The 24,707-nt window shown below is 39.2% G+C and overlaps 1 protein-coding gene across 1 annotated transcript in view; it reads left to right on the top strand.

Moving 5' to 3' along the window:
* The window catches only part of LOC101792808 (amine oxidase [flavin-containing] B), a 61,874-nt gene that overhangs the window by 16,944 nt on the left and 20,223 nt on the right, over window positions 1-24,707 (top strand). The window contains exons 2-9 of the mRNA XM_027448994.3: window positions 2,898-2,992; window positions 3,966-4,103; window positions 16,562-16,666; window positions 17,713-17,804; window positions 20,700-20,841; window positions 22,065-22,214; window positions 22,880-23,039; window positions 24,494-24,590. Of these exons, the coding sequence (XP_027304795.3) occupies window positions 2,898-2,992; window positions 3,966-4,103; window positions 16,562-16,666; window positions 17,713-17,804; window positions 20,700-20,841; window positions 22,065-22,214; window positions 22,880-23,039; window positions 24,494-24,590 (979 nt within the window). The remainder of the gene's footprint in view (window positions 1-2,897; window positions 2,993-3,965; window positions 4,104-16,561; window positions 16,667-17,712; window positions 17,805-20,699; window positions 20,842-22,064; window positions 22,215-22,879; window positions 23,040-24,493; window positions 24,591-24,707) is intronic.

Genomic DNA, 24,707 nt, shown 5'->3' with positions numbered 1-24,707 from the left:
TGCTCTCTTACTGTAAGGAAAGTGTGAAGGTTAGGAAGTGAGGTGGTAATGAAGCCGTCTAATCCAACAGTGCAGTTAGGGTGCTGAGTAGGCACAGAGATACCAGAGGGGAAAGAAAGAAGTTGGAAGCGGAGATGAAATAATCCTAGCGATTATTACATCTGGGTAAGATCTGCATGAATGCTAAGTGCTGCGTGATGGAGAAACAATTTTCGTGGCTTGAACTTACATTATAACATCCTCTGGAAGGCAATCGCTTACCAGTATCTCCAGTGGGAGCGTTTAGATACCAGGTTGCCATGGTAGCTGACGAAGGCTTCCCTGCTTTAACATAGTCTGAGGCTTCAAATAGGACCGTGCATCTTTGCTTCTTCATTGTCTGCATTAATTGCCTGCGTGTTGCTTCTCTGAGTGGAGCTGCAGCTGGGGCTGCTTAACCATATACCATAACCATATACCATGTATGTATTCTGTATATGAGGTTATGTTGCACTTCTGTGAGCTGTCCTACCATAGATGCTGGACCAAATTCCTGTCCTCGGCCAAGTGGCAGAAGTGGTCCAGCCTTACATTGCAATTCAGATCGGGTTTGGTAGAAATGTTCTCAGGGAGGAGAGCATGGTGTCACTGTGTGGCAAAACATTGTATAAGAAATGGGAGTAACAACAGCACTAGTCACATTTTTGGATGAGCTTAGCATCCAGATGTGGTTGGTTTCATCCCTTTTTAGCAATGTGGACAATATAAAGTATATAAATAAATTTCATCTTCCTCTTGCTAGTGATGGAGAGTGACAGGTGAGCTGGGGACAGCACTGAAACATCTGAAAGATGTGCAGGGTTAAACTTCTCAGGATGAGACCTTACCTACAGGACAGTTGTGTGACAGATTTTTTCAGACTTCCTGACAGGCTCTGTGCATGCTTTATGGTTACTGGAGTATCGCAGAGAGAAGCCTCTTGTCCAGCCTCTGGCTCTTGGCCAGAAAAGAGATTGTGGTTTGTAAGGAATTTCCCGCAGCAATTCTTAATTTCTGAGGAGCAAGCCCCAGCCTCGTGCCTGATACTTGTCCACCAGTATTCATCTCCATTTTAATAAGCTTTTTTTTTTTTTTTTCCTCTTCTGCCACCTTATCTGTCCTTGTATTGCTGTGTCTGAGAGCTCTCTCTCTGCAGCACCCAGCCTTTGGCAGCAGTTACCTGTGCAAACATCCACTTGAGTCTAGCCAACTCTCCTTTCACAGGCTTCTCTGTTCAGCTCCTGGGAATAATCTTGCTCTGTTCCCAGCTGTACTGATATGTTTATTCATTAGATTTTCATGAAGAAAGTCAAATCTCATACTGCTTAATCAGTGTCGGTCACTGACTATTATTAATTGATTAGTCAGTATCAGTTAGTGTGATAAGTCAGCAGAAGCCTTACCTGATAGCAGCTTTCAGATTACATATTAATTCTGTAAATTATTAATAAATACTATTGGTCTTGTCCTGGCTGATCAAATATTTATCTTTTCTTAAAAGCAACATTTTTACTTCTTTCTTTGCTTAGTAAGCTATATTATTTAGGAGTTTTGTTGTCTATTTTTCCTTCTAGAACCAATCTCTTCTCAAAAGTTGATAGGAGATCTTTCCCGTGTTTTCACACCATGACTATTTTTACTGTACATTGTTCTTCCTCGGCAGCCTCAAATATTTGTGAGGGTCGTCAAGACTACTGATTCAGCCAGATGTTTTTATAATATAATTTCCTCAATAAGGAAATATGGAAAGACCTTGATATCAGTGTCATTATTGATTTTCTCTACTTACTAGGACTTCTGTGAAAACCTAAGATAAATAAGTTCATGAAGCTGGAAATAAAAGCAGGATAAAGTAATATTTTAATGGAAAAATCTACTGCCTTTATTTATTTTTTTCCCCAGAAAATGCTAAAGTCCTTTAAAAAGATAGGTGTAAAACATTGTCTCTCTTTACAGGTGGGGAAGCGAAGAGCTTAAGTGATTTCACCAGCTTAGCTTAGTTGGTTCACTGCAAGTGCTGGGAACAGGACCTGGGTCTCCTGGTCCCAAGCCACTGTCTGACCACCAGGATGTTCTCTAGCACCTTTAGTAGCTCTCATTAATGCTCAGTCTATCTAGGGTTGCTATATAAAGGATGTATCATCATCATGCCATTTCATTCAGTCGTGCCATGCTAGCTTTGCCCATCTGTTTTTCCTGCCAGTGCTTTTGCTGTTTCTTCCGTGGCTGCCTTCTGCTTAGAACAATCTCCTTTGACTCCACTTTTCCCTCCACCTCCTCAAAAACTACATGTACTAGGACATCAAGAGGAAACCAATCGCCTTCTGATGGTGACGAAGCAGAGACCCAGAAGGGATAAATAAATTATGCTGTGTGAGTGTGGCTTCTAGCCTGGTCTATGCTCAACTTTATTCAACGTATCCTACCAGTGAAAGAGGACCACACTACCTTTCAGAATGTATCTCTTGCTGTCCCACCAGAAATTCATCTACATGTGACCAAAATGAGAACCTTGGTTGATACAAATACCGTTTTTGTTTTTTTTTTTTTTTTTTTGATAAAGTGGAAGACAGAAGTGATCTTAAGGAGCTGAGAGATGGCAAGTTGCATTCCCTCCATGTTATACATCCTGTGTAGTTCCCATCATTCCCATAGTGTCTCGACTCAGCTTCTGGAGGGCCTGACTGATATTTTCTCTACAATTGTAAGGATTTATGCCATCAAAACTAAAATGAGATGTTCCCTCCTGTATTTCCTTTGCTTCTTTTTTTGGTGTCTCAGCATCAGGAATAACAAGATGAAAGAAAAATGTGTGGAGAAAATGGATGAGGAGTGAAACCAGTTCCTAGCCCAATTTTTAATTGTTTCTTTTCTTTCAGGTCTCTCAGCAGCCAAACTGCTGACTGAGTCAGGCTTGAATGTGGTGCTGCTGGAAGCCAATGACAGGGTTGGGGGAAGAACTTTCACCGTAAGGGTAATTATCTCCAAAACCATTTGTACTCTATTTATACGCACATAGTGTATACTATACACATATATGATGAAAAATTATGCACACGTATGATATATATCTGTATATTATAAATATGCTATGTGAATAGTGTATATAATTTTATTTATTTATTTATTTAACTTCCCTGCTAGTGGTCCTACTTAAGGGAAAATTGCCAGAGCGCTAGCAGGTGGGAAATTTCCTGATACTGTACAAGCAAGAGTAGAAAAAGAGAAGCAGAGTGATGGGACAGACTGTTTCCATGTGATCTGCAGGCTCTGGATTCATCACTCTGTTCCTCTGGGAAGGAGAACATGATTAGCTAAGTTTCAGAATCCTCTCCCAGGGAGAGATTCAAGTGAAATCCCTATGAAAAGACACCTTTAAAGCCAACTGTGCCATGAAGATGCTTGAGCTGAACTGTAACAGACCCTGTGAGGAGCGATGTTTGTTAAAGGAATGGCAGAGGTAGCTGGTGATTAGAACCAATCTGTCTCCTTCACTTCTTTACCGTGTGCCCTACCTGGACCCAGGAGATCCCTTCCCACTCTGCTTGCCAGAAAGCCTCAGCTTTGCTGTTCCCCAGTATAGTCTGTTTGAACTAGTCGCTGGTGAGACCAAGGAAGAACTGCACAAACCTCTCTCACTCTTTCTTTGTCTGCCTGCCAGGGTCTTCTCATTTTTGTTGCATAGCCCAATTCTACATTACAGTCTTACAACAGCTGGTTATGAGCTCCATATCTGAGATTCTTGGTAATTGCCACTCCTGAACCCTTAACAAGAAAATGGAGTTTTCCATGGGGAGAGTAATCTTTGCCAAATTGCTCTAGGAATGTTTCCATTGAGTAATTCTTCTGGATTGGTCTTTTAATTTGTCTGGTATTTGCAAAAGGCTTACTTTTCTAATCTTTTTTTTTTTTTTTTTTTCTTTTGTGTGTTGTGTGTGATAAACTAGAATAAGCAAGTTAAATATGTGGACCTTGGAGGAGCCTATGTGGGGCCAACACAGAATCGTCTCCTGCGGTTGTCTAAGGAGTTGGGAATAGAGACATATAAAGTGAATGAAGTTGAGCACCTGATACACCATGTCAAGGTAAGATGCTCTCAAGCCTGCTGCTGTAGACAGACAAGTTGTAGTAATCCCCTTTCTCATCATTTACCAGCTGTGCTACATTGGAGTATACCAGTTTCAGTATGCATCTTCTGAGTTTCTTGGAGAAAAATAAGTGTGCTGGTAAGGAAGAACTCCTACAAATTACTATATGCATGCACATCTGGATGTATATGCGTCCTGGTAACTGATGTTTTGGTTCAAGTCTGAGCTATTAGTTAAAAGTTATCAAAAATCTTCAGTGTTTCTGAACACAACTGTGACTGTTGTGTACATGCCAGCTTTCATATAACGTGCACGAGGTATCTGAAAGGTCCTTTCACAAGTCAGGGAAATGAGCGTATCTGGAATCAGGCTGAAAGTTTCTGAGGGTAGGCTTTCTAAATCAAGGGCAGCTATTATCCTGACTGAAATAAACATGTCAGGATAAATCTGTTTTGTGGATGGGGAAACTAAAGTGCAGAGTAGCAAAAGGCAGGATAAATCTGTTTTGTGGATGGGGAAACTAAAGTGCAGAGGAGCAAAAGGCATTGCAATTGGAATAGTGAATGTCTCTGGCAATCCGATGTTCTTGTGTGGGCAGATCCAAACAGTCTGGGACAGGAAGCTACACTAAGGCTGATAAAAAGCCTACATTTTCTTAGTCTTCATCTTATGTTTTATCCAAAAGTGTATTCTTCCTCCTTTTCTGATACAGAGCAGTGTTGCACTTCCATAGAAAAGATACTTTCTATGTTAGTTCTGAGGAAGTTAACATTGAGTTTCATTATATCCTTATGAAAAGACATTGTGCAATGACTGGCAAAATATTTGTCAGATGGTAGTTGGTATTTGATCAAAGGTTAAGGAAAATGTTGACATATTTAAACTGACAGTGATAGAGAAAAGGTGTTTTACCACCTGTTTTCAAGAACTTTTCCCTCTCAGTTTTTATAAAAAAAAAAAAAAAAAAAAAAAAAAAGTATGTTCTCAAAGCACTTTGGTGCAACGACTACCAAAAATTACTCCTGGTGTGGTAGAACTGATGGGTGCATCCTCACTGTTCTGTTAAGTGTGCTTCTGGTATCATCCTCAAAGACAATTTTTCTGCTTGTTCACACTATTTAGCCTTCAGAGTCTCCTCCAGCAGGAGGTTGTGCCATGAAGGGAAAATTAATGATAGAAGACAACTGACATGGCCAGTTTGGATGACCATCTCTTAGGACAGCCTTGCTGTCCTAGCATGGGGTTTTCCAAAATACTACCAGAAGTCAGAGAATCACCAAATCACCTGAGTTGGAAAGGACTCAGAAGGATCATTGAGTCCAAGGATCATTGGCTCCACATAGGACCACCCAAAAATCAAATCCTGTCTGAGAGCATTGTCCAAATACTTCTTGAACTGCGGCAGGCTTGGTGCTGTGACAACTTCCCTGGGGAGCCTGTCCAGGTGCCAGACCACCTTCTTGGTGAAGAACCTTTTCCTAGCACCCAGTGTGACCCTCCCCTGTCCCAGCTCCATGCCATAAGTCACTGAAGCATACTTGGTACTGACAACTCTGAAGCTGACTTGCGGGCCTCATCTGTTGTCAGCAGCAAGCACAAGCATGGCTGCTAGTTTTGTAATTCAGACCCCATTTCCTCTTTGGGTCTCTAGGAAGTAGGTTTTTAGGAGGGATACTGGTATTAGCATGCTGGTTGAAATGATCTTTTGTTTTCCAACAGGCTTTTAGAGTGAGGAAAACAGAGAATGGCACAAAAGTAGAAGTTTGGGCTCTTGTCAAGGATAATCTGTCTTTCCCTTGATCACAATTGTCTTATTACATGAATTGCCAGAGGCAGGTCAGGTTGTGCGTAGCCTTTTGCCATCATCTGTGGACACCTTTTAGCCTAGGGCTGGGAGTTCTGGAGTGAGTCAAGGCTCTCAGCCTTCCTCTCTACCCAGCACTGACAGAACTTGCTGGCATTGGGGGATATATCCAGGCTGGCAGAGGAGGATATGCCTTCGATTTTTCTGTGTGTTGGGCAGAGAAAGGGCTTTGCACTGCTGCACTGAGGCTTATCCCCAGCTGAGGACTGAGTCAGCAGTGTCCTTACAGGCCTTAGGACTCAAGTCAAGAGAATCTATGCATCAGTACAAATCCTGTCTGGAAATCTAGAGTTGAGAGAAGACACTGCTCCAGGAGGCATTAAAGTCATGCAAGCCTGGGGTATGGGATGTTTGTCACTTTGACTGATGCCTGCATCTGTGAGTTATAGCTGCAAGCAGTTTCTGGAGGATGTATGAGGAGGGCCTGAACTCACACAGACACCCATGTGCTTGTGCTGAGACCTGCAGGTAGATGCTGGTAGGACATAGGTGATGTCCTTAGGTATAACAGGGCAATGGGGCATCTGTGATAATTTGGTATAGGCAAGTAGCTTCGCAGAGTCCTGGCAGGTATGTGTGAGCTTGGCACTGTGGCTTACACAGACACAAGAAAACCTTCAAGGTTTCCATTCCAACTTGGGCTTGGATCAAGGTCTACCTCACAATTAGGCAGGTTTCTTGAAACTGTGCCCAGTTAAGTACTGAAAATCTCCAAGGAGAGACGTCTCACCTTTTGGTGGTGCCTGCTTGTGGGAGAACTCCCGAGGGGAGGCAAGAGAGAAGTGGTCAGAAAGAGGAGTGTGTGCCAAGACTCCCTGGTAGCCAAGAAGGAGTGAAAGAGGACATACTACACAGTCAGTAGCTACTCATTGGAATCTCCTAATTCCATTCATTTTTAATCTATTTCATTTTTGCTACTATGTTTACACAACTGTGGGGAAAGTATTATAATAGTTAAAGAATTGCAGTTAAAGAATTAGAAGACAAACACTATACAGTAAATATATGCATCATTGTGTGGCCAAATGAGCGTAATAACCTTCAAACATCTGCATTTCATGTTACTGTAATCCATTCCTTGCAGGTCTTTCACTTTCAGCCATGTGGCCTGCCCTTGCTTTCCCTGCAGATGGACAGTACTCTTGTGTGCTCCCTGAAATCCTAACGATACTCTTAAGTCATACCTTATAAAACAGATTCCAAAATATATAATGGCCTGTCACTCCGGCATGCATTTGAATTCACCTGCTGACCCAAGCTTTATGACTAGGGTCAAATTTAATTAAATTCTGAACCAAAAAAAATCTCTCTGAATCCAAAAAGGCAATGAAACCTAAAGGTATTAATTCTTCTCTAACTACACTATCAGGCAACACAGTGCATCTTGTAAAATCAGCTGCTGTTTTTACATATACCCCAAGGCAAAATCAAGCCTTTCATAGTTAATTAAATTCATTTTAGAGGCTTTTTAATACAAGTAATATATGCAGCTTCTTTGTACTACAAAATGAAAAGAGTGCATTTTGTTGATCTCTGGGAGGGTCTCTGCTAATTAGGCTTTACCAACTTGATTAGGTTGTGAATTTTCTTCCCCTTTAATCCTTTTTAATGCCAGGTTCCATTGCTAGAATATTTTTGGCCTTGCTTATGTTGTGTTTGATATCTTCACAGAAACTCAAAATTATATTTCTTGCCTTTTTTTTTTTTTTTTTTTTCATTCCCTCCACTGGTTAAATGGCCTTTTTCATGGTCTTTGAAAGGAGATTAGTATGTTCTTTTCATTTGTGTAAGTGCTGGTTCATCAGCCTCGGTGAGAAAATTAGGATAGCTCTGCAAGTTGTATTTGGTAGGCAAATTGCTGTCTGAACACCATTGCTTTTTAATAGCGTAACTGAAGTTAAGTTTGTAAATCCAGATTAAAGAAGAAAAAGCAGAAGTATCTGAGTTGACAGCATCTCCTAACAGTGATCTCACTGTACTGGTAAGCAGATATGAAATGCTCCTTAAATCAGATAATTTTTCCTTATCTACATAGGAGAGGATTCAAGGCCCTACCTTAGATAGGTAGATCTGCAGCTTTTGAGCACTGGCTTTTATTTCCCTCTCCAAAATGTCTTCGAAAAACAAACCAAACTTCATGCAGTCCAGGTAACTTTTACCTTTGCTATGTAAAAGTGTCTGGAAAGAGGTGTTAAAATATGAAAGCATATCAAATCATTGTATAGGTTTAATTAAGAAAATATTTACTTGGTTAATCCAAACTGCACTTCACTTTTGTGCAGTCCAAATAGCTATGCAAATTTACTGCATTTTAAAGCACAGACCTTGTGTTATCAAATGTGACACAGGTTCCTTTGCAAAGCAAGGTAACTATGGAAGTGGTTTGCTCTGCTACCATAACTCTGTGTACAGAAACATTTGTTTGTATGACTGGATTGCTGAATTAATCTTTTTAGAGCTTGATTCCTTTGTATACAGTAAGGTTGCTCTGCCTTTTGTCTTGCTGTGATGCTAGCTGAGCACACTCTGATCCCATTTTCACTGATGGAGAGCTTGCATGAAAACCCGGCAACACAGAAGGACGAGACTCCTCTTACTGCCTACATGAGACCAACAAAACCTCTTTCTCAAAATCTGATCATTAGTCTGTGGTAGATCCCCCACTGCCATTGATGCTCATTGTTTTTTTTTTTTTTTTTCCCAGATCTTTCTTCCACCAGAACAGTCCGTGGGGTAATACCATGATCTTTTCTGGAATTTCCCCAGGCAGCAGTGTTGTTGTTAGAAAGTCTCTGTGTTTTCTCAGTGCAGGTAGTGCTAACAGCTAGCTAGGTGGCTAGTTATTTGGACAGTGCATTGCAGGTGGAATATTCATCACGTGATGATAATTGATATAAGCCCTGCTAGTTGTTTCCTTAGCATCGAAAGGCAGACGTAAATACTGTGTATGTCCAGGGAGATCTTTCAAGCCAAAATGCTGGGTGAAACATTAAACAACCCCTCTCTAGTCAGCAAACAGGATCTTGGCAGAGAGTTGCTGGTCCCTCATTACCACAGTTCAGTTTTCGTATGAGGATGGACTTTCCTCATGTTCCTTTGCCAGCAGCACTGGCTAGAGGTATCTGAATGCATGTCATGCCCTCTCCAAGGTTAGTGCAACCTTCATGCATGTAAATACAACCTGGTAACTCTGAGGAGATTGCTAAGGTGAACTCAGTCTGCATGATATCACTGGAGATGAATATCTAGTCTAATACACACAATACTTTTAACTAGGACCACAAATCTGCTCTAATGTTAGCAGGCTACATACTGATCTACAATAGATATGCAGAAGAAAAAATTTACAGCCCTCTTGGGTGTCATTCATTTTCAGCACTATTGTGTTTATTAAAATGCAATTTGCTGTGGTCTCATTCATGAATAAAAATGTGATGGCCCTGTTGTATTGGGATTTAATTAGCAGCAGGATAAGTGATTGCTGTATCTAAAGTTAGAGAATTTACTGAGGTTTCTTCTGTGATATCACTGATACATGCACTAAAGCTAGGCAACATGATTTATTTAAGCTTCAGCCCTGCTTCTTTGCAAAGCATCTCTTGGTATAGTATATAATACATAGCGTAACAGCTTAAATGGATTTTGAATAACTACATAAAAGCTCTTTCATTTTTCTTTTGTGTATCTTAATTAGAGTGCATTCAGAGAAGAAAAAGTATGCGAGACTGAGTTACCATCAGTTTAAGTGAGGTGAAGTGTCATCATATCTTTTTTTTTTTCTTTTTTTTCCTTTTTTCCCTGACAATTTGTAATCAAGAACTTAGGGAACTAGGGAGAATCATCTCAATCATGAAGAAGCTGGCCATTCGGTGTCTTGAAAAGGAAGCTAAGTAAATTTGAAGACACTGAAATTACTACTGGGCTTTGGCACATTCATGAGTCCTTGCTGGAATATAGGTCTGCACTGCTTAAACTCTTTCATAGATATAAGTATGCAGACATTCCTGTCACAAAACACCATGCCATTATTCACTCACTGATAGCCTCAGGAGATGATCTGAGCATTGACTAGGCTGAGGTAGGTGAGAGTATGTGCTAGACTCACAAGGGATGTCCTCCATGCTGTGAATGAAAGCGATCATCAACAGGAATATAGAAACGGCTGGTCTTGTTGGACCTGCCCTGTACATAAAGGGACATTTTTCCTTTTTTTGTGCCAGCCACCTGGCAGTAATTGCAACAACGTAGTTTGTAATTAGGCCTTTTTCTAATTAAAAATGGATAATATTTGTATTACAGCAGCCTAAAAGGGTCAAGATAACGTACAGCAAATCTGAAAAGCAATCTCTGCCAAAGGGGACCGTAAAAAAGGGTCTCACAAGAGATGTTTATTGATCAGGAAAATTGGCTGAAAGGCTGACAGCTGTGACCTCATGGCAGCATGAGGATGAAAGCAGTAAGGCAAAATGAACTGGAAATAAAGTATGCATTTCTTAATTAAAACTGAATGCAAAGAAACTTCCTCAGTTTCAGCCCTCCCAGACCACAGGGTCTGTTTCCTAGGAGATAAGGAAAAGGAGCTCTGCTTCCACCTAGCTTATTTAATTCAGGCTGCTGGGAGAAAAGCTTCAATTGCATTTGATTACAAGAACTGATTTTTGTTTCCCTTGGGAAGCTGATTGAGGTCTACAGAAATACAGAATACATGTGTATTCCATACTGAAAGAACTGGCTGACACTGCTGGGTTTCATATGTCTGTAAAATTTTATGGAAGGTTTCATTTTTTAGGTAAGAAGTTTTAGAACCTGGAATATCTCAGAAACAAAACCAGTGAGTCCAATATTTTGTCCTGTGTTAAATACAGCATTCTTACAGCATTCTCATTTTGAGAATTTGTGCTCAGTTATGTTATCTGTGGGCAGGCAGAGAGCTTGCTTCATTGTTTTCTGCAATATAAAACTCCTCTTTTCTCCTGTTCTTATGTATTTTTGTCCACTTATCTGCTTTTGGGAGGGGAAGGAGCTGTTGTTTTTTTAAGACAAACTCTAGAAATACTCAGGAAAGGTTTCTATTGATTTTATCCACTTTGTTGGGAGGTTTAATTCAGGTGTTGAAAGTCTTGTGCAGGTCCAGTTTCAAAGAGCATTTAGAACCACAGTCCTTTGAAATATGTACTTCATAAGACACTTGAGCACTTTTTGTAAAAATGTGTCTTAAATCTGTAAATAAGAAGTCTGGTTCTAGTCAAATTTTTTTCTCAGCTGGTTGGATCAAAGGATTATATTCTGTTTTAAATTCAGAGCAGAACCTCAAGTTTTCTTTCTAAAATACCTCATTGCTATTTGTTTTCCTTATTCTGCCTTTTTTCAGATAAGACGTATTCGAGTTTTTGACTTATGTGGTGGCAGAGTGAAGATGGACTTCATAATACAGAGGAAATACATTGTTCCCAATTAGCTCCTTTCCTTTTCAAGAGGCATGTTTCAGACCAATGTGTCTGGCTATGCTACTCTTAAAATGAAATTACTTTTGATGATCAAATTTCACAAAACACACTGGCATCCAGAGCCGATGATCCAGAATTAAATACTGAAATATATTTAGAGGGTATTTTGGCACATCTTAATATTGCATATTTGCACCATTAGTTATCTGGATTTTCTTGCACTGCATTTATATTTCCTGATCTTTTAATCTTTTTATTTTTATGGTACCTATCAGCATAGTCATCAGCTAAGTTTAAGAACAGAACAGTTTCTCAGAGAAGGGAACTTTACTGTTCCAGCCTTCTCAGCAGGCCTATTTACCTGTCTCAGCTACTGGAGATTTCATTTTTTCCAGCTAGTTGCCACGTTTTACTGAGAATTATGATTAATCAAAGGCTGAGTCCCAAGGACATGTTATAGATGTTATGGATTAAAAAAAAAGGGGGGGGGGGACAGGACAGTTTTCCATGGTGCAGCAGATGACAAACTGAGCGTGAGAAGGTCCTGAATTCCAGCCTGATGTGACTCCTTGCTATTCCTCTTTTTTGTTCTCATGACTTCGTATCTTACCATTTCTGCATTTTACATGAATGACATTAGGATTTTAAGCTGAGAAAACAAGGTGTGTGATGCTTATGAATCAGCAGATGGCACTACATGCCCGTGAAGCTGTGTAACCGCAGATTAATATGCAGACTGACATACTGGTGAAGTTAGAAGCTGCTACTCCAAGGCTTAGAGAGCTTAGCTGAGGGGGTATCTGTGCTCACTCACCGGTGCAGGGATTGCATCACGTGGTCTTATTTCCTACACTGAAACCTGGCTATATTCATGTTCAGCTCTAAAAACTTCACGGATCGTTGGCATGAGGGGCTGCAAGTCATGATGTGGAATACCGCTTGGGTACTGCCTGGGTACGCAATGTTTAGGGGAGCACAAAGTGGTCTTGTGCCTGCAAAACCAGTCTTTCTTCTGAGATCTCAATGTGCAGTGAGATACTGATGACACTTTCTGTCAGAGGATGTCCTTTCTCCCCTAACCCTTCTCTCACTCCCACTCTCCCAGGAGGAGGTGTGTGGGACCCGTCCCTGTGACCTCCCAGGTGCTGGGGCTGATACTCAAGGGGCTGCTGGTACTCAGTTACCATGCTGTATATTTTCCCAGCTCTGTAGTAGTAAGCCATTTCTAGTTATGTTATCTGTTTGCCCTGAGGCAGAGCTGATGTCTGTAGAGAATTTATTTCCATACCACTTGGATTACATGGGTCTAGTGTAACTAAGCCAAACACTGGTTGACGTGACATTCTTCAAAACAGATAAATGAGAAAAATCTTTCAGGAATTGTAATATTTGTGACATCTTACATTGGATTCCTCATTTCCCTGTTTGTTTATTCCTGAGACAGCTAGGTTACTAGAATTTGCTCCCTATTGTTTCAGCTCTTTTAGCATGCTTTAGCTCATACTGCGGCAACAATCTTCTTAAGCAGCAAGTGACCTGTGCAATAGCGGGTAGACCTCCAGCTGCCAGTGCTGGTGTTCTGCTTTTGGAAGCATTGCACGTGGCATTATGAATCAGTTTCTAAAAACTACATATGCCTTCTATTAAATGCCACTGAGTGCACAAAAAGTATTGGCATTAGAATGTTTTATCAAAATGTTTAGATGGGATGGTTATTATTACGGTTTATATACTGCTCTGATTTGGGTATTAAAAACATTAGAAGAGTAAATGTTTTGTGCATTTTTGAGCATATTTTTCATCCACATGTTTTGTTTTTCATTAGAGATTATGCAGCACCAATAATTTTGGAGACTGTTATTCCCAGCAATATGATAGAAAATGGCAAATTTTGCCTAAGTATCAAAAAGCTTGTTGTACCTGCAAAAGTACAAATTCATCAGCAAAGCTGAAATGTTTTGTTTTCTCGGAAATTACTCAGAAATATGTTGTCTTTCTTTGGTTGTGTTCTTTTTGTTTCTGTATAGATCGTAGTCTTACACTCTCAGACTGAGTTCTGCCTGGCAGCTCCTGGAGTTTTGTCTACATAGGAAATAAGGATCAGGCCTTACATAATGTCTTAGGAGCTCTTAAATGTAACATTCACAGGAGACTCCCTTGCTTTAGTGATTATTTTTGTTTTTTCCAGGTTGAGATTTGTTCTTGTGCTTTATGAGTATTGTTGCCCCAGATTTCTGCACAAGAGACATACCCAAGTTTTCCCTTTCAGCAGTTCAAATGCAGTGAAATAGAAGAATACTGAAACAAAGATGTGTTTTATGTGTCTCTTAGTCGTGCACTCATGAAAAAACACCACAGGGAATTCATAAGACTTGAGTTAACTCAGAGGGGATAACTCAGGTAGGATTGCCTCTGGCAGAGCAGGAAGCTCAGAACAAAATCAATAATTGGAATAACCCATTCTGATGCTGTCCTGGTTTTTGTGGGCACAGCAGTATACATGTTTTATAAATCTGAATCTGGGAAATGCTAGGTATTAAAAACCAAACCAATATACTCTTTCTTTGGAATACCTATGCATGTTTGTATGCGTGTGAAGGGTAGCTTCAGTGCTCAGAACAAGGCACAGCAAAACTGACTTCTGGCTGCTATGAAATCTGTATGTGCCCAAAAAAGCTCATTGGTAGTTGGTGTTGGTAATTACCAACATGGTTCAGATTTTACTCATTGGGGTAGGAGGTTATTTAGTCTGTGACCTATTGCTCTTTCAAAGCCCCTTGACAGTAGACCATGAAGATGTATCTCAGTTCAAATTATTTTCATTTTAAGAGATTCTGTAATAGTACCAAAATGTCTATTTCAGGACCAAGTAAAGGATAAACTTGCTGCGGTTCATGATCTCCATCTATAGGCTTGACTCCAATAAGATGTATTTTCATATGGCTGAGCACAAGAGCTGTATAGGTACACTTTGTTCCATGTTGAATGAAAGCAAACCTTTCCTGACATTTTCTGCAGTATTTCTGAACATGTGCTGTAATGTGCATTCCAAGATTGGAAATGCAAGGTTTTCAGCCTTGGTACCTCTGCTTCACGGAGTGACTGGGGATCAAATCCAACTATGATGAAACTGCGGATTGAAAACTTTTTAAAAATTGACATTTTGGCATGTTACAAACCATAATCTCTCCTCAAAAGCACTGCAAAATGGAATTGTTGTTTTGCAGCTACTTCTTCACATGTTCTGCAGAATTAATTCCTTTGTTCCTTCACTTTGCTTTCTTTCAAACTTTCATTACCTTAGTGTTTCTTACAAGAATTTCATTACAGTCTCACGGCCTTACAAAGACTACGTGAAAAAAAAAAGTTTCTTCTTCATTTACTCTAACTTGCTGTGTTTTTGTTTGTTTGTTTGGTTGGTTTGTTTTGTTTTGTAAACTAGTTTCTAAGTTGCTCTTACTCTTATCCCAAGGTTTCATTTCTGGAATTTCTGCTTTTTAAGTTTCTCTCTCTTTGAATTAGAAGTCCTCAAAATTATAAGTCAGCATTTTATAAGGTAGTGTACATTTTTGTTATTTCCAGACCAAGTTTTTAGTCTCTCAAGATCTTTTTGTGCCATTTTACTCTCTCTTCTGGTGTTTGCAACACCTGCAGGTTTGAATAATGTACTTTCTGTCCCTTCTTTTACATTATTAATTAAGTGGCTAAATCAAACCAAGCCTGATGCTTCTTCATGTAAATGGTATTTGTATACTTATCTTCAGTGAGACAGTGTTGGTTTTTTTTTGTTCTAACCTGGCTCCAAATATTTAATCCTGATGCAGCATTTCTTCTGAAGCCAGAGTGATCAGTTGGTGTGGCACTGTATCAATATCTATTAAAAGTTAATAATTCTACCAATTGGCATTCATACTGATGCAGTGCCCCCTTAAATAGGTAATTTAAGTTTTGAAAAATCAACGATGGAACACAATATGGCCTTTATTGGTCATCAATTTTATGCAGTCCAGAATGTGTTGTGAAGAAATGAGTAGCCATACAATGCTAATGTGCATTTAATTGTGATTTTTTATACCTATTATGTTGCCATACATATAGTAAGCCAAGGAAATCCCTTGCAAATAAAAAAGCTTTACAAATTAACTGTTGTCTTTTGCCCTTAATTAAACTGGACTTTCTGGACTGATAGTAGTGGCTGCATTTATTAAATGTATTAAAACCTAACTATTAATTATATAATGATGAAATTAGGATATTCATATTGGCCAGACTGTCATTATCGGGAATGTATGGCCAGAGGTATGGTTGTTGAATGGGAGAAATAGTGATCATTACTAAATACTACATTTTCTATAGGGCTGGGGATGTGTATGTTAGCTGGAAAGAGTTTGTTCCAGGAAGGTCTCTGAGCTATGATTTTAGTGTATAATAAAGCTCATCACAGCTGCTTTGGTCTGATTTTGAAAGAAAAAAAAAAAAAAGTCACTAAATGCAATTACCAATTAAGTTTTTTCATGAACATTTAGGAAAATATGTAACATATGTTTCTTGTTTTCAGGAAAAAAATAGCTGTTTTTTCATCTCAGTTGAGCAATACTGTTCTGTCTCATTTTTTCCTCCGATATTAGTGACTCTCCTGCAGGATATTAGTTTTATTGCCCAGAAGTACACAATTTAAAACTTTCAAGATACAAGGCACTACCAGTTTTGCACACAACTGACTTAACTGTGTGTCAAGCTTAAGTTGCACACACACAATCCCAGAACGGCTGAGGTGGGAAGGGAGGCCACCTACTCCATCCCCTGCTCAAGCAGGCCACTCAGAGCAGGCTGCCCAGGACCATGTCCAGGCAGCTTTTGGAGATCTCCAAGGTTACACAACCTCCCTAGATAACCTGGGAGATTGCTCCATGACCTGCACGGCACAGAAGTGCTGCCTGGTGTTCAGATGGAGCCTCCTGTGGCTCAGTGTGGGCCCACAGACATCATCTGTCAGAAGCCATTACATGTATGGATTCAATTTTTTCTTTCTTCTAGTCAGAACTTAACCATTTGGTGTGGTTTCCCGCACGTAGAAACTATCAGTATGATGATTGTATTTTATTATTTATTTATTTATTTATTTATTTATTTTCATCTTGTAGGGTAAGTCTTACCCCTTCAAAGGTGCATTCCCTCCTCTGTGGAATCCTTTGGCCTACCTGGACTACAACAACCTGTGGAGGACCATGGATGAAATGGGAAAGGAGGTATGGCAGGAAGAATTGCAGCTGACCATTTCAGCTCAGCTTTGTTTCAGTATGAAGCAGATCAGTGGGGCAGAGTGCAGATGGGACTAGGATGTAGATAGGCAAAGCTGGTCTAGCTTGAACATGCCTAGCTCTTGCCATGAACAGTATTAAAACATGTAATTTGGTATACATTGGTAGTCAGAGCACATGTGTAAATGGCATCCTGGCATTCTCATTCTGAAAGCCATGCTGATAAGCCTGTCTGCAGTCCTACCTCTTTTTTTTTTTTTTAATTTTATTTTAATGAGCATCAGGGTTTATGCTTGTGATTTTAGCATTATGCCTGGCAATTGAGTAAGCAGCATTTTAAGAGGCTTGTAGGCCTGTAAAATATGTCCTTCTCCACCCTCAAATTCAACCCAACCATTTTAGTTTGTTACCATTAGTGCATATTTTCCATTGAGCTACAAGATTTTAAAAAGGGTGGCTGTTACTGGCACAGATGAACAAGAGAGCTATAGAACAACCCAGAACCATTCCTCAGCACTGTGTTTTATCTTTGTAGCTCTTAACTCTAAAATTATTCTCTATTCTTATATCTAAAAATACATGTATGAAAAAGAACAATCCTTAAAAGCATCTTCTGTTAAGTTCACTGTACTACCTGTCAGGAATTTGCAGGCAGAGTTATCATGTAAAGATGAGATTATGTCTGCAGTGTTGCAGATACTGAGGATAAAGCATAAATTCTGTTCGCTGCCTCTTGTGTTACATATTTCTCTTTCATGCAGTCATTCAGCTTCTAATGTCAATTCTCTCCTTTTTTTCTTTGCTTGAACTTTTAATTCTAACCCAAAGAGGTAACTATTTCTTATGAAAATAACACATTCAGAATGAGTTATTAAAAAAAAATATTAAAACACAATATCAAGGTTATTTTGACAATAGACCTAAACAACAGTCCAGACTTCTCATTTTAACCCAAAATCAACCAGCTCGTTTTGTTGTCCTTTTCTTATGCCACTCATTCATTTGCTGATGAATACAATTTTATGTTACCTTAGATTCCTAGTGAAGCTCCATGGAAGGCTCCACATGCAGAAGAATGGGACAAAATGACTATGCAAGATTTCATAGACAAAATTTGCTGGACAAAGTAAGAAACTCTTTAATATGGAAGTAGATATAAAAGCTTATATTTATATACCTTAGAGCTCCACGTAGACATTGCTACTTGGCAAACAGGTATAATTACCACTAGGATACAGCTTTTTGAAGAAATGTGATGAGAAAATATTTTTACAGTAGAACACAACACCTATCAGCACACACAGTAGTTTCTGTTACATATCCATAACTTTTTAGACTAATACAAAGATATAAGGAAAATGGGTTTTGTGGGAGAGGTTACTTCTGAATACTCGGGTAATACCTTCATCTGTTACATATTACTATGTGTTTAAGTATTCAAGGAAAAATGCTCTGGCTACAGAAGGTTTTTGAATTATATTTTTGATGGAACAGCATACATCTATTCTGTAATGGACCAGCTGATTTTTCCAAAGTACTATAACATTTGTCTTGAAATGGCAATAAATCACTCTAACATCCATTGTTCTATTGTTTAACTGCTGCACTATATACCACCCAGGGAAACTGAGAATGCTTCCTGTTTTTATGTATACATCAAAGCAATTTTTCTTTACTTGCCATTCAAGAGCAGTTTGATTGGTTTTCTTCACACTGAAGCAAAAAAAACATGAATTCAGCCTTGCTGTAAAGCAGATTGATTTCTACAGCAACAGTGTTAGAATTTCTAAGGATCAAACACCCTGCTGCAGGGAGCAGGCACAACCTTAGTGCAAAAGCCTGACAGCACCCTCTCAGAATGACACTGCCAGCGATATTGGGTGGCATGTTTATGGTTTCAGCCAGCCTTTAGAGAGGAACATGGGCATTGCTAATGAACAGGAGGCTCTTGTGCAAAAGCATTCAGTCTTCTGGTCATTTTGCTTTCATTTGCAACAAAAGTTATAGCTGTACACAAACATTTCTCATTTATGCCACCATGCATATTCAGTGAAATGAAATAGAAATGTATACTGTCCATCCTGCTGGCCTTTTTAACCTCTGATTTGGTAAGGAACTATGCGGGTTAGCAGAACACTGCACGCTGGTAGCTATTCAATATCCAATAGGTCACAGGACTACAGTCATATTTTTTCAGACTCTCTGATGGAATAAGACTTGACATTTTACCTCAATATTGGCATAACTGTCAGCCTCCCTTAATTCCAAGATGCTTTTCAGATTTCATATGTGCATCTCGGCTTGATTTGCCCAGTTTGCTCAAGATGTAGATAACGTTCTGTAGAAACTTCCCACCCCAGAAAGTAGTCATCCAGAAGGGTAATCTTCTACTATTTCCTCTCATCTCTCAGGCTGTACAGATTTGCTTTTGGCTAGACTTGCATGCTGGAAATGCCCTGTTGAAATCACTCTGCCATTAGTAGGTAAAACACCAGAAGAAACTGGGAAACTGAACTACTGAAAAGCAGTGGGAGAAGGCAGCAGAAACAATGAAGATTTAACCACTGCCTAGTACCTTCTGTCTATGAAATATTAATAAGTACATACACTAATTCTCCCATCTTTCAGAGCTGATCATATTTTTCAGTATGTGTTTATATAGATAAAAAACAATAAATATTTTCTGTATTATTTTTGGCTGTCAAGAATGAAGCCAGAATGAACCCATATTTTAGAAAATGAGGCAGCATTTTACTACAGCAGGGCTTTGTACATTTTTAGCAAGGACATTAAACCCTTTTTTATGTGTAGAACTACAGCTGAGTTTGAAATAGTATGTTTGAGTTATGTTTTTCTCTTTTTTTTTTTTTTTTTTTTTTGAAGTTCAAAGACTGAAAAAAGGAAGAAACAACTGAAAGTGAATTCTGTACTGGCTTTAGAAGTTATTGATTACCTACTGCTTGGCATATGAAATACCTGTAGGTACTCAGTCACTGTAGTTCACAATGCAGTTCAGCTGAGCATCTCCTGGTCATGTTCTCCATGTCACTCTTAAATCTTTCTCAGAGTGAGGGCAGAGGAAGTATTTACTTTTCACAGGAGGAATATTTGCCTGAGCCTTAATTAACTGTCTTAGTTCACCTTAAAATATTGTACAGGTTTATACAATAATTTCCAGTAAAGCTGCCATTTTGCTTATTCCTGTAATGAAAGCACCAACTGGAGAACATAAAGCAGTGATTCTTCTTCTTCAGACACAGGTCACTCTTCCAATTCTGTGTTCATCACCACTGGGTACCAGACCACCATTTAAAATACTGAGTTGTGTGACCAAAAGTATCCTTTCTTTTTTTTTTTTTTTTGCCAAACTTATGTGTTAATCTGTATAAACTGCAACCTCACTTATGGCTTTCTACTCCTCTTCTTTCCTTGGTATGTTCTTGCTGCAGCACCCTCCCAGAGCACAGCAGAGGAGAGAGCAGTGAGGGGTGCTGACTAACTAGAGAGTTTAAATAATTTGCTTAGATAAGATGCCTAACTTTTTTCAATGACAAATGTTGAATAATTCATATGCTGAGTGCTTGAGGGACAGATATTCAGGAAGTGCAAACAGAACAGCAGATCTTGAATATCACCCAAGAACCATGGGAAGACACATTGGTTTTGCAGTCCAGTGAAGACATGAGAGACTGCTTCCCTTAATCCTGAGTCTGGAATGATAAACTAATTTTGTCTTGGTAGCATAAAAATGCTATAAGCTTTCATTGGCTTTGTGTTTCCTGGAGCCCTAATTTGGCTGGTCTACAGCAGCACTTAATTAACATTGTTTTACAGGTTCATTGAAAAATGTTCCATAAAAGCAATTGATATTGTTTCCTGTTTCCACTGAAATCAAGGAAGCCTTTGCCCTTATCTTCAGTGGAAGAAGAGATTGCCAAAGACAGTCTCTGCCCTACTAAAGAATGAGATTGTCGCCCTTTTCCAAACTTTACATTTACTTACTTTCTTGTCTTTGCTGCAGTGCTGCCAAGAGTTTTGCAACTCTGTTTGTGAATGTGGATGTCACTTCTGAACCCCACGAGGTCTCTGCCCTCTGGTTTTTGTGGTATGTGAAGCAGTGTGGGGGGACAGCCAGGATCTTCTCAACAACCAATGGAGGGCAGGTATTGTCAGCCATCACCTTCTGCGGCTTGCAATGAACCCTTGTTTAGCTTCATTCTTCTGCTTGTTTATTTAAGTTCAGAGGGTGAACGGATACACCCATGACTTTGACCTAGTAGCACATTGGTAACTAGTTGCATGCATTTACACATTAATCAAACTCTTGCTAAACTCGTGTTGAAGGCTGTTCCTGTGCTGAAGGCATTGGCCTAACGGTCAGTAGATTTGTAACAGTTCCTGACTGTCTTCCTTTTGGGCTCTGGTTGGAATACATATTTTGTTTATTCATTTTTTAAACAAAGGAAAATATCATGCTTCCTTCTGGTATAAGGCTGAAGACAGACTTACTGCTTCAGAAATACTTCATGAGGATGGTAATGCTAGCTGTACCAGTGTGCAGAGCACTTCAAATCAATACTGGAATTGTAGCCTGGAGCTGGGTTCCTAAAGACACAAGCTTCCAAGAATTAAAACTGTAAGGATTTTAAAATCAATCTGAAGAAATTGAAGAGGCCTGCTTAAGTATAGTATTGCTCTAAAATGACTGCAAAACTGGTACCTTGGTGCTGCTTCTGCATTTCAAAAAGCTAAAGACTCTGTTAATGGTCTTCTACTTTAGAAATGCAAATTTTAGTGAGTATGTTTGAAATAATTATATTTTTACCAATGTAAGTTATTTAATCACAAATAAATATCCAAAGACAAAAATAAAGATAAAAAAAAAAAGATTAAAAAACACAAAGATAAAAATTACAACACATAAAAATGCATAGATAAACATGCATAGATACATAAGTAATTATAGATAATTTAATTGTAAATACAATGCATAAAATATTATTTGAATCCTCCAGTAAGTTGGAGGTTATTTGAGTTTAAGTTAGGTTGGATTACATACTGCAGGATATGTGATCAGTGTTGCTGATGCACACAGGTCTGTGGAATCCATTTGAAGCTCACATGGGAGTATTTTTTTTTTCTCATGAGGTTACTGATACTTCTAGTTTTGGCTCGTGGTCAGACCTGGGAGGTGCAGGAGTTCACTGAAAGAGAAAATAATGTGGAGACTTTTTCCAAGACTGCTAAACTTCCTGAAGAAAGTTTGTTAACAACAGAAGAATGAAGTTTGTTTTGAACCCCAAGCAAAATATTTGTCATTATCTGAGCTTTGCACGCACAGCTTTGCTGATTCCTCTGTGCTGAGTCATCATTTTGTGTCTTTCAGGAGAGAAAGTTTGTTGGAGGCTCTGGACAGATCAGTGAGAAAATAATGGAGCGCCTAGGAAGCCGAGTGAAGCTGAGGAAGCCAGTAGTCCGCATTGACCAGTCGGGTGAAAATGTCGTAGTGGAAACCTTAGATCATGAATTATATGAGGTGATGAAACCTCATACATCTAAACAACCATTTGTATTGGGACAGATAGAAAACTTTCAGTTTTTCCTTTTTGTCTTTTCCAAAATCCTGTAAAAAAATGTAGCAGAGACCAAAGCGGCTATGACAGAAAGTTGCTTTTTCTGACTGTTCCTGCGTAACAGCACTGACAGAACTGTAAAATGATATCTGAAAAGCAAAGTGTCTGTTGAAAGTCGTCCTTCTCTACCAACTTCTTTGTGTTCAGTTACCTTCAGAATTAAAGGGTAGTGGTAAGGTGAACATGATACTGTAGCTTAGTAATAAACTTCCTGTGAAAAAAAAAAAATCAGGCTTTGCTTCCAAGTTGTAACAGAGGAGTCCAGATGGAAAGGCGACCAACGGACTCCTATAACACAGAAAATCTCTCCACTGGATTTTTTCAAGTGCTGGGAAAAGAGCAGCTGCCCATCATTGGAACAGATGGCTGTTTACATAATGCTTGTTTGTTGTTTTAACAACCAGGATTTTGTGAGGGTTCAGTTTCGCAATTCTTGTACTAAATGCCAAAATTGCTTTAGAAGATACACCCTGCAACCTCTCCAGATGTCTGCTGAAATCATTAGAGCAATATAGTTAGGTTGACATAGTGGAGAATGTCGTTGGCTTATGTATAATTTCTTCTGCAGGGCAAATATGTGATCAGTGCCATTCCCCCAGCTCTTGGTTTGAAGATTCATTTCAACCCACCTTTGCCCCCAATGAGAAACCAGCTCATCAACCGAATCCCAATGGGCTCAGTCATCAAATGCATCGTGTACTACAAGGAAACCTTCTGGAGGAAGAAGGGTATTACATTTTAATTAAAAAATTACATTTTAATTAAAGTAGTAGTTGTAGCAGTGGAATAGAGAGGGAGGAGGTACATAGTAACAGAGTGGACTTTGAGTTTAGAGAATGGTGGATCTTAGAAGGAGATTCCATATACTTCCATGCCTTTCCTTGAGAAACTTGAGAGAGAGTTTTGGAAGACTGGGTAGATGGGAGAAGAAAAAGAAAGGGGTAGGCATGAAGGGAGAGGGCAAGGTACAGTCATGCCTGTTGCTTATTGCTTTGGTTGTTCTTTGTTGTCCTCTCCTTTTCCATTGGAGATACCTGGTTATGAGTTTCTCCCACTCATACAATAATCTAAAGGTACAAGAGACATATGATGGAGAGAGGTTTTATCCCATCAGCTGTCAGCCTGCAAAACCTCTGCCTTCTGGCTGTGTTGGGCAGGATTCATTTAGGTTGTCTTCCTTGTCTTCCAATGGACACCTCCATCTGCACCCTTTATATGCTGAATACTTCCATTATGATTCCTCAGATCTCTTTTATAACTTAGTCTCAGACAAACTGTGATGTCATAGCACCCATTTCTCTTCTGTGGTTATAATGAGTCCACAACTATTTGTCTACAAGTGTCACTCACCCTTCATCTCTGTGAATGATTTTAAGAGCTCTGGATTTTGGCATATACTGGCCATTAAGTTTTGGGATGGATTGGCAAAAGGTAACTCTCATTTCCTGATACAATCCATAGTTTGCATACTGTGCTTTGATAGCACAGTTTTTCTTCTTTTAAGATGAATTTATTTTCTTCAAATTCTTCTTTTAAGAACAATTGCGTTTTCAAAACAACTTACAAATATCTCTTCCTTTGTCTGACATAAATGTCACATATGGAAACAATTGTGCTAGAGGCACTTGAACATCTTCAGTATCTGAGAACAATCTGTTTCTGTGCAGTTTCTGTGCAATCTTGCTAACTGGGTTGGAGTTTATTTTTGTATTGTGAATTCAACAATAGATTCCTTTACTGTCTTTCTGCTTTAAAGAAGAAGACAGAAGCTTTTCTGTTTCGAAAAGACTGCTAATTGTCAGCACATCTCAGATGCAAACTTTCTCTTCAAGATAGGATCTAACACTTCTCTGAGCCAATGTGAGCTGCCTTGCAGATTGGTGAGGGTTATGTGCTAATTTTTGTCACTTGGTTAGGATCACTTTCCTTGTTTGTTTGGTTTTGTTTTGTTTCTTTCTTCTTTCTTTCATTTTCATATCTCCTTATATTAGAAACACAGTCAGAGAATAATATGGATTGGGAGGGACTTCTGGATGTCATCTAGTCCAATGCCTTGCTCAGAGCAGGGTACCTTTAGATCAGGTTGTTTAGGGCATTTTCTGGTCAAATTTTGAATATTTCACAGCTCACACACGTGTCCAAATACATGGATCCTAAATTCTTTTCCTCCTTGTGCTTACAGGGTATTGTGGTACCATGATGATTGAGGACGAGGATGCTGCAATTGGTTTAACACTTGATGATACTAAGCCTGATGGTAGCTTTCCTGCCATAATAGGGTAAGAGAAAAGATATCTACTTAATGCCTCTTTATTTTGTCTTCAATGCAACAACTGAAGCAGAAAACCTGCTACTTTTGAAGGAAAATCCTTTAATAAAATAACACTCCACAGATC

This window comes from Anas platyrhynchos, chromosome 1 (genome assembly GCF_047663525.1).
Source record: "Anas platyrhynchos isolate ZD024472 breed Pekin duck chromosome 1, IASCAAS_PekinDuck_T2T, whole genome shotgun sequence".
Taxonomy (NCBI): Eukaryota; Metazoa; Chordata; class Aves; order Anseriformes; family Anatidae; genus Anas; species Anas platyrhynchos.
The sequence above is the reverse complement of the archived record's forward strand: the minus strand, read 5'-3'. Positions and strand labels throughout refer to the sequence as shown.